Source organism: Odontomachus brunneus, unplaced genomic scaffold (assembly GCF_010583005.1).
Source record: "Odontomachus brunneus isolate Ranch 3 - 2012 unplaced genomic scaffold, Obru_v1 Obru_scaffold_045, whole genome shotgun sequence".
Classification (NCBI taxonomy): Eukaryota; Metazoa; Arthropoda; class Insecta; order Hymenoptera; family Formicidae; genus Odontomachus; species Odontomachus brunneus.
The window spans coordinates 1,486,899-1,502,897 of NW_022639495.1; the positions used below are offsets into that span (position 1 = coordinate 1,486,899).

At 38.8% G+C, this 15,999-nt stretch overlaps 1 protein-coding gene across 2 annotated transcripts in view; it reads right to left on the bottom strand.

Moving 5' to 3' along the window:
• The window catches only part of LOC116844729, a 605,932-nt gene that overhangs the window by 55,382 nt on the left and 534,551 nt on the right, over nucleotides 1-15,999 (bottom strand). For both annotated transcript variants that reach the window (XM_032816654.1, XM_032816653.1), the window contains one exon: nucleotides 6,435-6,623. In XM_032816654.1, coding sequence (XP_032672545.1) covers nucleotides 6,435-6,623 — 189 coding nt within the window. The remainder of the gene's footprint in view (nucleotides 1-6,434; nucleotides 6,624-15,999) is intronic.

Below are 15,999 nucleotides of genomic sequence, written 5' to 3' on the forward strand. Positions count from 1 at the left end.
TATATATATATATATATATATATATATATATATATATATATATATATATATTACTTTTTATGGACTCTTATTAGCACTTTTACGAGATGTAAATAAACGAGGATAATAACGATCACATTGTGTCAGATTAAAGTGCCTTAAATACGTTAGAATTGCTAAAAAAACTATTAAAGCTTCCTAAAGAATTACGTTAACCGCCCTGGCGAACATATTAAACGCATAAAGCAACCCGTATAGAAGTTAAATAATATTTTCCGAAGATATGAGATATTCGAGGAGTCATTATATCGGACCCTGCGAATTTTTCCACTCCGCCGTGTATTGTTTCCGATAAATTGTTCGGTACGCGTACCCGCGAGTGGTATGTCGTCGCCATCAAATACGCGGAAAGAAAGTTTCGCACAAATTGCGTTCTCGAGAACGGTTCTCGAAAGGATTTTGTCGCCGTCTCCTTCCACTTGCTGCCATTATTTGCTGCTCGAAGAGATATAAACTCGATTACCCGATATTCGTTTGTCGATACGCGGTATACGAACTTCGCGTTCGCGTAATTTTTATATTATATTTCGTCTCTGTCGTTAAAAAAAGGACAGAGTGAACGGGTCTCTCTGCGCAACAATTTTGATATCAATCTCGAGGCTCATCGATATTTAACGTGAGCATTATCGAGTAATTTGCATTGAACTCGTGTGGAATTCGCGTGGAATTCGTGCCGCAATTGCAGATTTTGTTAATGTTTAACCGGTTGAAGTGTTAATAATTGAAACTGTGCTTATAGCTTGCTCGTCGCAAATAGCGCAACTACAGTTTCGATTAACCGTATTTTCTTTAGCCCCCGGACATCCTTGCTAACTAGCAGTTCAAATATATAGACGTCACTGCCCGCGGGGTGTATTTATGGAGATGCCGGCCGATACACAGCGCGCAAATATACCGTACCAGGCGGATTATGTTGCCGCTAAAATTACCATCATCGACAGATGGAAACTGTCGATAAATGTCCACCTGCTGCCGCAATCATTTCGCTTGTCAATAGAACTACGAGCAAAAACTGTTGCTCATTTGATCGTGCGTTCTATAATTGTTCATGCGCAAACTATCAAGTAAGATATTCACCGATATTCATAAATTATTCTTTTTTTAAATTTTAAATTTAATTTTAAATTTTAAATTTTAAATTTTAAAAGCACTCTTGTGCAAAACTCAATTTTTTTCTCGTCCGTATTCTTCATAACTCTATATTGAGAGAAAAATATCTAAAAACAAGAAATATTTATTCACTGACGTATTTATTTGTGTGTTAATATACATATTTTTACACTGAAAAGAAACATTTCTTTCAAATGGGAAAATATAAATTTTCATAAAACCGTTACTTTTCATGAAAAACAATTGTTTATTCTATTTAAATAAAGGAATTTTGATTTAAGTAAACATGTTGTTAGCGAATAAATATTTTTTATTTTTCAAATATTTTTTGTGTCAGAGTGTATAAAAGGAGAAAGCCACCATTCAATTTGGCTGTTTACCCTTTAGTAGACGCGTGGTTTACCATTGTAGACTATGTTTCGGTTCCTGTATATAAAATTCATTGTATCTGACTGTCAAAATTATATAAAGTATTAATTCAAAGTAATTAATTAATCATCTCTCAGTGTCAGAATATATTTTCTATCGAATTCTTATCGAAAATAGATATAGTATGAACAATAAATTATATATAGGAAATTGATGTATCTTTGATCAGTAATATATAAACAACGTTGGTCTACGTTTGTAGAACACGTGTCCTCTGGAAGGTTAACTAATTAACTACACAAATATAAAAAAAACTAAAGATAATGGAATATCTCGACTCGAATTTATTTTGTTCTAACAATGGCGAGAATCCTGAGATCAAAAGGAGAAATTTTACGTCACAATCGCAATCGTCCATTGGCAAGTATGAACGGCGTCTCGACAACGACAGCGGAACTTTCGGGGAGGGCGGAAATCGGTGCCATCGATCCCCGTCGCGATTCCACAAAAAACGTCAAAGAGATCGCCGGTTCGATGATGAACGATTGTAGGTTGCCCCGTTGGCCTGGCGACGCGGCAGTCTTTAAAATATTCAAGCGAGAGTGTGTGTTTGACGGCCAATCGGGAAGGACGAAAAGTCATGGTGGATGCAGGGACGCTCGCTCTTTCGAATTCGACTCTTTCATCCCACGAGCTCACTCCCAGAAGCCCAGCTGATTCGCAGTCGGCTCGATGGACTGCGCATGGGAGAAAGAGTTAGGACAGGGATAGAGGATAGAGAATAGAGAACAGGTGATAAAAGAGGATGAGAGGAGGAGAAGGCCCATTGTGTTCTTCAATGACAATCGCCGCGGCCGACGTATATTTGATCGAATCAATCGATTGGTTTCTATAGTTCTTCTAAACATAGCTGCGGCGAGGAAGAAATATCTGACGGGAAAAAGCGAGAGAAATTGAGAATGGAGAGAAAGAGAGAGAGAGAGAGAGAGAGAAAGAGAGAGAAAGGGGGGGGAAGGTGTAGGGGCGAGAGAGTCTCTGGAGTGCCAGACGGTATACGATGAGGGAACGGAGAGATAGAGAACGAGAAAGAGCTGTTAGAGCGAAGAGCGCGAGGGATCCGGGTTTACCCAGTAGCTCCAGGCTCATTTGAATGCGACGCTCAATAATGTCCCACAGGAGTACCGAAATATCTCAATGTGCGTATGTATATCGTCGTCCGTGGCGTAGCTTACGAGATCTCGGGCGATATTTGCTTCGGCGGTGCTATCCATCAAGGTCGCACAATACAATTCATATATCCGGCTCCGTTGACACGGAGGACGCTCGGCCACGATAGTAATTTTCGATGCTGTCGATAACGATCGCTAAACTCCCAAAAGATGATTAGCTCAAATGTGTCGCTCTGATGAAACTGTGTCGCGACATCGCCTGAGCGGTTCGCGTTCTAGAGACGTGTCCACATGAGCGTGAATAATTTTCATCAATTTTGCGAATCCCAGAAGACGTTTTCAGCTATAAATTGTGAAATTATAAATTTTTACGGCAAAAAGACAATGGTGTTATTTTATAGAATTCCGCCTTAGCTCTCAAAGCAAGTATATATATATATATATATATATATGTGTGTGTGTGTGTGTGTGTGTGTGTGTGTGTGTATGTGTGTGTATTTGTATGCAGAAAAATACTCTGTCCGTTAATGATAATACGATAAAGTGTCCTAAGGACACTGTCGAATCTTCGTTCGCCCGGTAGCAACCAAGGAAGTCACAGGCAAAGAGCAACATTCGCCTGAAGGGATGGATTTTCCTGTCGGAGGTGGAGTTTAGAGGTCGGGAAATTAGTTTAGTTATGCGCCCGGCAGGGACGTCTCTTACGTTTCCACTGCGGACGTAAGTCCTCGACGGAGCACGTACATGTTCTAGGGCTCTCCTCCTCACGCCGACTCTTCTCTCTCCCCCCCTCTCTCTCTCTCTCTCTCTCTCTCTCTCTCTCTCTCTCTCTCTTTCTCTCCCTTTCTTTCTTTTATTCCTCATAAACTTTCTCTCTGTCTTCACACCATCCGTTTCCTCTTGCTCGTTCGTCGCGAATTCCGAAGAATCGAGCGTCGGCGAGCGACTCCTCGAAGAATCAAGCTAGGGAAGAAGATTTTCCGACGCGAGAGTAAACCGAGTGAGCGTCTTCAAGGACGGAGCAGCAACTACCCTCAATGGAGGGTAGTTGCTACTCACTCCGAAGCAGCTGGTCAACGAAGACGTCATTGACTCGAGATCTCCATGTCTCTCTCTCTCTCTCTTGCGCGCGTGCAAATTCCCTCGACTATCGAGCGAGCGACCTTAAACGCGCTCGTTATAAGTGCCGCTTTGTTCGCTGCGCCGCACTCGAGTGCCATTTGAAATTTAAAACGTTAACGGGGCGTTCTGAATGGGAGAAATTAAGTCCCGTTCGCTGTCGACTTAATCCCGCCGGTGAAGTATTTCGGATACTTTCGCGACAGATGAGTGTCCGCACGTGCGTCGCGTCGACTATATAGTGTCGACAGGGCGATAAACTTGTGAAATTCGCACTTGTGCTGAAATTGCACGAAATCGCAGTTTCGTCTATTTTAATAAAAGTACGTCGTGCATTGAATTTCTTTGCAAATTTCTCTACAGTTCTATAATTAATGCCTGCTTTATATAAAGGTAAATATCACGAAGATATTAAGTCGCTTTAAGAACTAAGAACTAAATATATATAGAGTTAAATAAATATATAAGAGGGTAAACCTATGACATATGAATAACACAAAAGTAAGATGACCATATTTCCCAGCCCTGAATTCGGGATACTTCATAAATGTGTGAAGCGGGGAGAGGGGGATAAAAAGATCCGAAAATTATTTGACAATCATTGAAAATTATGACAAATCGGTGTCCCGAATAGCATTCGAAAAAATTCGGGACAAAGAGTGAAAAATCGGAACGTCTGGTCACCTTAGCTGTATGCGTCAAGAAGGGAGGAGATTACTCCGTAATAATGTATTTACGATATGTTCTGACGACTGCACGTCGTTGTTTTCGGCACTTTAATACTTATTTCCACAGGAAACTCACAGGACACAAGCGAAAGACATATGGAATATGGAGCGTTGTGTCCATGGCAATTACTCGGCATGAAAAAATCACGCGCTGTCAATCACGTACACCAAAGTTCATTAGCGCGCCGAAAGTGCCAAAAGGGCATGAATGTGAACGCGCCAGTGATGCGAACGAGGTCGCGCGTCTACAACGACGCAATCTACGGCGGACGCCTGAACCAATCGCGTTCGTTTCGCACTACGAGGTTGTCATCGTAGTTATTCAATCTAGACGTTGGTAATGAATCGCGCGAAATGCTCGATATTTTCGCGCCAAGCAGCCATGGACACACATCGATCCACATCGCTCCGCGTTTCTCGCGTCTTTTATCCGTCGAAAGTGCGTCTCGCGCGTTAATAAATCTCGGGAATATTGAGAATAGCAATGTGCGATCGCCGGAGCGTATCGTGAAAACATCATTTGTAAGTAATCTTCTCGTTTCTCCTCGCGGTATATGTGAGGTGACCAGATTTCCCAGCCCTAAATTCGGGACACTTTATAAATGTGTAAAGCGGGGGACGGGGGGTAAAAAGATCCGAAAATTATTTGACGATCATTGAAAATGATGACAAATCGGTGTCCCGAATAATACTGGAGAAAATTCGGGACAAAGGGTGAAAGATCGGGACGTCTGGTCACCTTGACAAAAGTCAATCGTACCAGCAATGCGTAACAAAGAAATCTTGATAATCTTTGCCCTATTATTCTCGGGATATTAACTGTAAAGTTTTATTACGCAAGCATATGCAGAACATCTATAATAAAACATATTTCTTCTAATTTGATATATTTGTTTGATATAAAATATAACATATTTATATAAAGAACATTACTTCTTCTATATGTATCTAATTTTGAAAAATGCGATTATGATACGTCTTCAAATAATTTGATATATTTGTTTGATATAAAATATAACATATTTATATAAAGAACATTACTTCTTCTATATGTATTTAATTTTGAAAAATGCGATTATGATACGTCTTCAAATAATTCTGCGTAATTTCATTGATTCATCGTATTTAATATCTCATCATATTCGAAATCCTATCATTGTATTCGAAATCTTTGGAAGAGACTGTCATAATAATAAATTCAACATTTAAGCATAATTTAGTCATAATAATAAAATGAACATTTAAGCATAATTTAGTAAAGTATAAATTTTGGCGAAATTTACCGCTAGATTGAAAAGAAATTTAAATGTTTTAATAAGAATATTTATGAAATTAGCAATATATAAATGAAAATCTAGCAATACCGCATATATGAGAAGTTAGCGCCAAATCTAGGATTACCTGACTGATGGATTACCTATCGTAATATCATTTCAATATTTAGTTCTACATATATTTAATATTCATTTTAACATAACGCCTATGCATTTCTAATTAGAATTACATGAGATTGATCAAATACAATTTATGCTCATATTTTTTTTACAATTGATATTGACATCGAATGAGTGTTTTGCAACTTTTGTTTTTTACTTTAAAACAAAAATTAAGTATTTTAATATTTACAAATTTTACTTCATTAATATTGTTACAAAATTATTTTTTAATAATTTTAAATAATCTTAATAATAAGATACTGCTGAATTGGAAAGTAACGCTAAAACCTTCTTAAATTCATCGAGCATCTATAGTATATTGGAGTTTATATACGGAAATCGCGTGTTAAAGTAACAGTTAATTAGTTAAAGGACAAAATATACGGAAATAGCGTGTTAAAGTAACAGTCAATTAGTTAAAGGACAAAATAGCTGGATTTTATCTTGATTTCATATCGTCTTACTTGAGAATCCTCCTCAGTGAAGATGGCATCGAACGCGAACATCTTCGGCGCCGCTACAGTGGGCCTGCGATCCTCTGCCGATGAGGATTGCCCGGAAGCTGGATCTACTAAGGTAACTTGCTTTTTCCGTTTGTCCGCGTTGAAAAAACTTCCTCCATCTCCGGGTGACACTCTCAGCATGACTTTCACCTGGAAAACACACAGAGATCACGATTAAATATCTTTTCTTTCGAGATGGACGATAGGATTTCGAATTTGATGAGATATTAAATACGATAAATCAATGAAATTATGCAAAATTAGATATGTGTTCGGGAATTTGTATTTTTACCTTAATTGAAGGTATTATTATAATTAACGATAATGTATTAACACGTTCGCTTCCAACGGCATACATGTGTGACGCACCAATCTCTTAAGGTCTTAAAATCATCTTAAAATTTTCAATTTTACTTAATATGTTTGCTACCAACATCATGTGTGATGTTTTGACGTTGTGATGTGTGTTAATTGCATGACTATGATATATTTCTTTATATGTCCATATATGGACAAAGCAAACTATCTGTTTCATACAATTACGTGAAGACAAATGTAAAGACCAAGATGGTTTGTAGAGAGAATTCCCGAAATAAACCGTGTTAGCGGACGTGTTAATTAACGTGAAATTGAATCAGTTTTCGAATCCACTAATTGGATAGAAAATGGATTTAGTGATTAAAGACGAAGCTTTCTCGTCACTTAAGCTCGCCGTGGATCCGCTTCAATAAGTTAATGCTGTATGATGAATTAGCTCTGCTTTTGCACCGAATAATGCGCTCATCGGAATTATCTAATAGACAGTTTCTACCGGCAAATGAACGTCATGTCTAAAATTACCATGACCCACGTTAACCGAAGGGTCGTTGACCACGAGCCACGATACACACCGAACCCATATCTCGCAAAATTATTAGACAGTAAAATTGAGTTTGATAAAACAGTCATAGCTATATTAATCCGCAGCGATGTCTACCAGTCGTTTTGTGTAAACATTATGATATAATCCGTAGTATCATTTGATGTAATTAATAGAGAAATAACAATGATGATATGTGTAACAACGATATTGTTTCGATATTACCGGTGTACACGGAATTATGTCAGTATTGCATATCGGGTAATTATGCTTACAATTTAATTGGAGTGCGAAGGAAACTTGATATTGCGATTTTTCCCTTCTGTTGTTATCGCCATTACCAGCAACATAAATTTCCAATGAGGGGGAATTTATTTTGATCTAAAAGAATCCTAGTAGAAATATATATAGTTTGCACAAATATACATCCAATTATTATCTAACGTATTTTCATTAGTTGTACAAATTCCTACTGCGTAGGAACTTAATAGAGTTTTATTCAACGGTTGAAGTGGTTTATTATACAATATGTGGACCGATTCTTTCAAAATATAGTATCAGTAATATCAGTTCAATAAAGTGCACGTATTATGTCTGCCGTGAATAAAAGTAAAACTTATTTATTTATATTGTGTTAGAACGGAGCTTAAAATTGCGTGAACGTGTGTAGAGTAAAGAGAAGGAAATTAAAGCAAATAAGGTATTTGACAATATTCAATTCTGTGACAGAGATGACAACCAAGGTTAGAAATGGAAATCAGCAGAAAAATAGAGTACTATATGTTAGTAGTACAAAATTTTGCGTTGAAAGAACACATCAAACTATTTTGATAGTAATAAGACAAATGAAAACTGTCATGGTATCTCAGACTGTCATGTATCTCAGACTCAGAATTTGATGAAACAATATAAATATATTGAGAAAAAATACTTGAAAACTCATTTGTGAATGAATGTAGGATAAAAGTTTATTTCACAAAAAAAAACTTTATTTTATAGAAATAAACTTGATATCATACAAATAAATATTCAAATTTTTTTCTCAATACTCAACAATGAATAAAAGAATATATAGTTGTGAAAGATGTCACATAAAAGGCAGAGAATATATTAGGAATATATTAAGCTAATAAACTATTTCCGATATGACTTTCATTAGCATTAAGAATTTTCAATTAGAAGGCTGTATAAAAAATAATACTACTGCAGTAAGCTTATTCCCATTTTATAAGCGCAGGAGACTTGACTATTAAACAATTGAATAGTTTTTTGCCCATTTTTTGTTCTGTTTTTATTTAGCAAATAAGAATTCAGATTTTGCGCATCTCTCAAGAAAAGCGTTAGTTCTTGATTAGGCTCCCAAATAGCTCAGTTGCTAGACAAAAATTTGTGGACAACTGTCCAGTAACCGCTAAGAACTGCATTCAATTTTTACCAGGGGAAATCAACGTAAGGATGAGCACACATCGTGCTACTTAAAAATGCCAAGCGCATGACATTTAATTACGATATACTCCACCGTAATGCACACACAGACGTTCGGGATACGTAACGGAGAAACGCGTTCATTCAAATATACGAGAAGATATTTGTCGGCCACTCGTGGAATCGAATAACGTCCGCGAACGCTCGAGCATCTCGGCAAACAAGTAGTCGCTGTTTTATTAAAAATTATTGCGTCGACTGGACCTGCGCGACTTCAACTACCTCCGCGGCTCCTAATCTCACAAACATGGCGAACGTAGTGTTACGCATTATTGCAGCGACAACTCATATCTCGGGCCGTACTCGCGAATTATTTATTCAATCGATGCGGTCTCGTGCGGGCCGATAAGACGAGGTGCGCGCGAAGTCACGACGATGCATTATTAAAACCGCATCCGGTCTCTCCGTGCACCCCCAGATCGATGTCGTCGGTACTGCGAGCGAGCGGTCCACGATTTGCCCGCGTGCAACGCCGCCAGTCCGTTCGTCTGTCTGTCTGCCTGCCTGCCTGTCTGTTTGTCTGTCTGTCCAGGAAATTGGGTTTGGAGATTTCGTTCAGATTGCGGCGCACGTCCTATCTTTTGCATGCGGGAACGCCCCCGCGGCTGCGACAACACACAGGTACAAAAACAGACAAGTACCTTTTTTTGTTTCTGTCCTCCGACCAAGTAAGCAACCAAGCAACCGACCGACCGACCACCGCTCCCTTGTACCACCGCCTTTCCTCGCGCCGACTCGCACCCTCTCTCGCGCGTCTCTTCACCGCGTAATAGTTTCGCGAAAGGACCGCTACTGATCGAGCGGCCGGAAATAAAACAGCTCCCTCGGCGGTCTTATTGGAGCGAACTCTGCATCCATCGATCGCGCGAGCCTCTTCACGGCACCCTTCACCCTTCCGTGAATGGTATCCCCCGCTCGAAGGTGAGCCGACACCCCGCTTGTCCTTTCCGCATCCTGGAAACCGGCTGGCCGCTAGGTGACCCTACGTGCTCGCCCGCAACCGGCCGGTATTTCGTTACGAAGCTGATTTCAAGGGTGGACATTAGTTCCGCTCGAACGGATCGAACGGAAGAAGATCGGAGCTTCGGGTCCTCGAAGCGTGCGAAGAACACTCCACGCCACCGAGCCCGCTCCGGCTCGTCACGGCCATTAGGCCGTGGCAATTCGTGGCGACGGATCGTAAGTTTACAAGGAAATAGCGTTAAGTCCGGAAATACAGCTTCGAGGCAAGTGGAATTCGAAATTTAAATATCTCTGAGAGATGAATTAGTCTGTACGGAATGGAGCTTGGTCTGTGTGGTATTTTATTGTTACAAATATATGAACTTTTTTTAACAAAAAAATGGCCCTCAAAAATATCATAAGCCCTAAAAATTGAGAAAAAAATAGTTGAAAATTTATTTGTCAGATATAAAGTTTATTTCTGTGAATAAACTTTATATCTCACAAATAAATTTTTAAATATTTCTTTTCTCAGTACATAAAATAATGTTGATTATATACATATTAGAATATTAGGACAATGTTATTATTAATCAATTTATATAAAAAGTATAAATAAAAAAATATCCTTCTTTAGAATTAAATAAGTTTAGAATTAAAAAAATATCCTTCTTTAGAATTAAATAAGTTAGTAGCGCAATAATTCAGGTTAATAGTTATGACAATTTAAAAGCATTGGATCATTCATACAATGTTTGGCAAAACGAAGAAATCGATATTCTTTTAATCAAAATAATGTGATTTCTCTGATATAATGGTCACAATATGGACCACAATATGACTATAATATATCATATTCCAAGAGAGAACGCAATGACACATGCAGAGTTCTGAAAGTAGTCATGTTTTTAAAAAATGTTAAAAATATTTGTAGAAAATAGGAGGAATAATCAATATTGTGTGAGTTAAGTACATCACAATATATAAAAGTTACTTCATACTTTTTAGGTCATTATTTTTGTTGAAAAAGTATTTTACTTTATACTTTTTAATTATTTATTACTGAAAATTAGTTTTCGAAATCCATTAAAAATAAAAATTTCATTTTGTATCTCTAGATGTTCTCAAATTTTCAAAAAAGTAATGGAATTATACAATTTCCAGGTAACTCGAGTAAACTCGGATAATGGCACTAATTTTAAAAGCATAGAGATAATATATTGCTTGTACAAGCTACAACAAATCTAACGATTTTCGAGTTATGAAGGAACATATAAACAAATAACATATACACATACATACAAGACAAATCGGGAACGTCCTATTTTTGAAAAAGAAAAGAAAAAACCAGTGTTTCCCTGTAGATAATACACGAAATTTTGTAGTCACGAATAATAATGATCCATTTTTCGTCTTTTTGAATGTAATACCTATCTCTCGCGAGCCTTCGAAATCCAATCCAGACAACGAGTCGGCGGAAATGAATTTTTGAAAAGTGCCGTCGCGATAGTTTCTGTCGCAAAAAAAATAAACGCAATCGATTTCTCGCGGATGGGACGCAATTTCGCTATACGCAATAAATTGAAGCATAAAATTGAGTGGAATATAAAAACATATCGTGTATGCATGCTACACGCAAAATTGAAATTGGCCATTAAGCTAAATGTTACACGCATCTATTGTTTATTGATACACGACATATTCGGCAAAGTGTAACCGGCAGAGTGTTATCATTGTAGCCTTCTCGTTAGTTGATTTCAATTGCTTCAATGTGATTCCAATTAAGTTAACATCTTCCGGCATTTTTCTTCGCCATCCGATAATGACAAATCGAGGGCGAATTCTCAGCGTGTTTGTATGCGAAGGCGATGGCTCTCATCGTCTTGTCCGAGAGTCTCGACGCTTGATTGACTTTTACGTACTGCAATAAAGTGTCTGAAAATCACACTTCGGGAGGGAGGCTCTGGTGAGCTTGTCTCGTAACCATCAAGGCTCGGCCAAGTGCGTACAGTCCCCGAAACGGAACGGGGTTTACCGCCGCTCTGCCCGAATTTATGCGTACTCTCCACGGACTATGAATTCAGGTTTACGCGTTGGTACGTTGGAATTAATTAGTTCGTGGTCCGGCCTGAAACATGTAACTGATTCAGACGAAAGCTCGGTGATAAACTCTGATCAACGCGCTCCAGCGATCACAGAGATCTCCCCGGCATTTATCAAGGACTTAATCATCAGTGATATACTAATTACTCGTCGATTTTTCCACGAATTAAGCAGAACGGCTTCGCTCTGAAGAGTGGGGTCGAAATATGTGGTCTGTTTGTCGAAAATGTTTTATTTCAAACATTCGACTCTTACCCTGGCAATTACACTAAATAACAAAAAGTAATATTACTTGTCTTAAGTAAGATCTGATAAATAATTTCTCGTAGATTTTTGACTGCTAAATATGAATCTGGACGAAAAATAATTCCATCACTGTCAGGATTTCGAGAAATTTACCTAAAAAATGCACTTATATAATATAATATTCTTTGCACTTTTCAATAATTTATACACTGATGTGTTGAATTTAACTGAGTAAAAACTGATGTGTTAAATTTAACATTTCATGTGTCCCAAATCATCCACTCTCATTTATATGTAAATTTAACACAAAATAAATGTGGTAAAAAGTAACACGCATAATATGTAAAATATTAACACAAGAATTTAACACTTGAATACATTCAGGAACCACAGTTTGTGTTAAATTGACATCTGTATAATGTTAAATTAACTAAAATAAAACATTACTTTAACATTTGAGAGAAGTATTAATCTACGGTTTTGATGAAATAAAAATGTTAAATTGACACAATCTATGTCTGTCATATTAAATATGTCAATTTAACACTGTGATTCCTAACGGTATTCAAGTGTTAAATTCTGGTGTTAATTTTTTCCATATTGTGCGTGTTACTTTTTAATACATTTGTTTTGTGTTAAATTTACACATAATGAGAGTGGATGATTTGGTACATATGAAATGTGTTAAATTTAACACATCAGTTTTTACAGTGTATCTATGAGCGGGGATGTATTGGAAACGTAAAGTCTTAAATTAAAAATTAAAAGTAGCAATCTTCGTTAAAAAAATAACAAAAAATAGGTAGTTAAGATGTCTTGCACAAAATTGTATTAACCAAGAGAATTAAGAGTTATTCACTTTCTTATGAATCTCCTAATCTTTCTTATCTTTCTTGTAATGAATTTCTTGCTTATTTTTTTAACGTAGAGTAGCAGCTTCAATCTTTAATTTGAAACCTCACAAACGTACATCCCAGACTAGAATAAATTATTGAAAAGTGTAAAAATGCTCAACACCTTTTACAGCAAGTTTCTCAAAATTCTGACGCGACAAAGATATTTTGCGCCTAGATTAGTATGTAGGTTCTAAAAATATATTATATGTGAAATGAGTTATCAGATCTTAAGATAAATTCGGTGTTACTCAGTGGCACTCGACGACCTCATGAGCAGAACTTTTTTTTAGATAAATTTTTATAATTTTTTTACAGTCGATTTACAAGAATATTATACAGCAGATCCACTTGCCAAGATTGTCTCGTTAATCACCATAAAGAAAAAATAATAATGCGATACGATGAGCCGTTAACAAACGTTTCTCGCGTAGAACAGACGTTCGGAACAGCACCGCCGGAAGTAGCACCTGCGACGGAAGTAGCGCGTTAATTCTTTAACACTCCGAGGTCGAGGAGGCGCTTATACGTCGCACACGCGTTACAGCACGCGAGTGTTTTATGACGGCACTCGTCCGTGGGGTATTATCCGCCAATTTACGATCACGGCGCGATGTGTTCGGGCGCTTATAAATGAGCAACACGTCGTTGCAAAGTTCCACATAAATTCGCTTCGCGTTCTCGATCGAACGAGCGCGCGAGCCCGGGCGTTTGCGATAGGAGCGAGCGATCATGATCAACTCGTCGCTCGTAGTACGCGATAATACGCGATCCGACGACAAACAACGACGGCGTAACGCGTAACGCGAGGAGCAAGGCGTCGTTGCAAATCATCGTATAAGCTGAGGGTGACGCTCGCGAAAATGCGAGATCTGGAATTAAACGCGCCTGCGGAGCGGAAAGTTGACAGAGAAATTCAGTAAAAAACCTGCCCGCACGAGAGATGAAAAAGAATGCAGGCGCGAGAATTTAACACGACGTGCAATATGTTACGCAACGAGGTGTATGTGTATTTGTGTGTGCGTGTGTATGCGTGCGTAACGACACAAATCGGTGACTACGTACAGGAATATACGGAAAACAAAATTCTCGCGCGAATTAACCGGCGGCGCGCGAAACGAAATTCCGTTTATACGGCGTATACGCGCCGTGCATCCGCTCCGAAACTCGATCGATATTTATGGGCGAGCAGCCCAAGGACTGTTTGTCGCATTCGCCGCTAGGCTATTACACGTTTCGCATAAGGGAATATGTAACCTACACGGTGGGTGGTCCCGGCCGAGCCATACGCCAAGAGTTTACGGTTTGATCCAGCGTCCGTAAAGCGAAATTGCCATCTAGCCTACACGGAGTCATACAAGTGTACACTCGAACATCATGGAAGTTGTGCGCTGCTCCGTGCCCGTCAAAAGTTCCATAATGATCCACAATAACAATTACTGAGCACTGAAGGACCAAACGAGACAATGCTGGTACGAGTTTAGTGCAAAAGTTAGGCAACTTGTAAGGATTTGATAGCGAGCTAAGGTACATCCCGCACAGGTTACCCACGTTATGCTTATTCATCTAAGTTTTAATACGACGATTATGAGCGCAAGATCCTGTTCAAATTGATAGTAAGATAGCGCGGATATCCCACTTCATGTTAGTTGTGTAATTGGTAATTTTGCGATTACGAAATGTCGTCTTTTGCCCGTGAATGTCGAAGAGAATACATGTAAAATATCTGATTTCTACGTTAGAGTCAAAATGAAGTAGTTAGTGGAAAATGATTTGCGACGATTTTGTTTCGCTGGTTATATTTACGTGCGCTGGTTCTCACAAAATAGTTTGAACACCTTTTTTCCAATGTAGTTTGGAACGCAGCCCATGGCGCAATGAGGGAATATAACTTCTGGGAAATAATCAAGAACAAGTTTATTCAACCATCGACTATATTTTAAAATGCGTTGAAAAACATGTTTACAAACCGTTTGAAAACAAGTGTATACTGGCTTGTTAAACGGTTTGTACACATTTTTCCCGATAAAATGTGTTCCAGGTTGTTACAGTTGAGAGACACTGTTTCAATCTTCAAACTGCAATCCTCAATCTCCAATCCGTAGTATGACACGGGCTTAACGTATGTGTTTGAGAATTCCAGAATAGCACTGTCTGCGGGATTATGACCGTGACATTCGATCTAATCAGGTTACTAATATTTTCTAACCGTATATACTTGCTTCTAAACATTGTCATCACTGTGAAAGTGCTTTGGCACATGTAGTCTTTGCTTCTTTGGACAATCATGAACAAAACAATGATGCAAATCCCCAATCAATTCCAGTTGGATGAGATGTTAAAAAATTTATGGTTTGTGTGCAACTCACAGATTTCGACTTTAGCGTGGAAAGTAGACGAAGTTACTTGAGAAAACCCGATTACACCCGCTTTGTCTCTCTCTAATATCGCGCCAGATATTGGCCATTGTTAAGCAAGATCTGATTGGCGGATCGCAAAGTGCTTTTACGTGAACGTGCGCCACGAGAGACGCGAATGACGGAAACTAATTGTCGAGACCGGGCTATGCGTCGACTACGGTTTCCAACGCGGCGCATTGCGGTGCTCCGCAGTCTGGCATGGTGTGGCCCTCGATTATAAGAGACGAGAAGGCGAAGACCCGAGGGGATTTAACTTCGACGACGAATATCATCAAAGGGCTCGCGAGCCACGAGATCGCGCGCTCTTTAAGCGAAGATCATTCGCCCCGTGCGTGGTTTATTTAAGTAATCGTCATCCACGGGGGATGGTTACCGACACGAACCCTTCGTTAAAACTACAGCAACCGTCTCGGCAGTCAGCCTGAGGCGATCTCGACGATCGGCTCTTAACGCGCGGCAGTGATCGATCTCGCGTGTGAGACAGATGGTGCGAGACCCCATCTCGCAGACGGGGCAAGAAATGCGCCACACAAATGTGAGGTTGATCAATCAATTCATTTGTTTTAATGCGCAAGCAG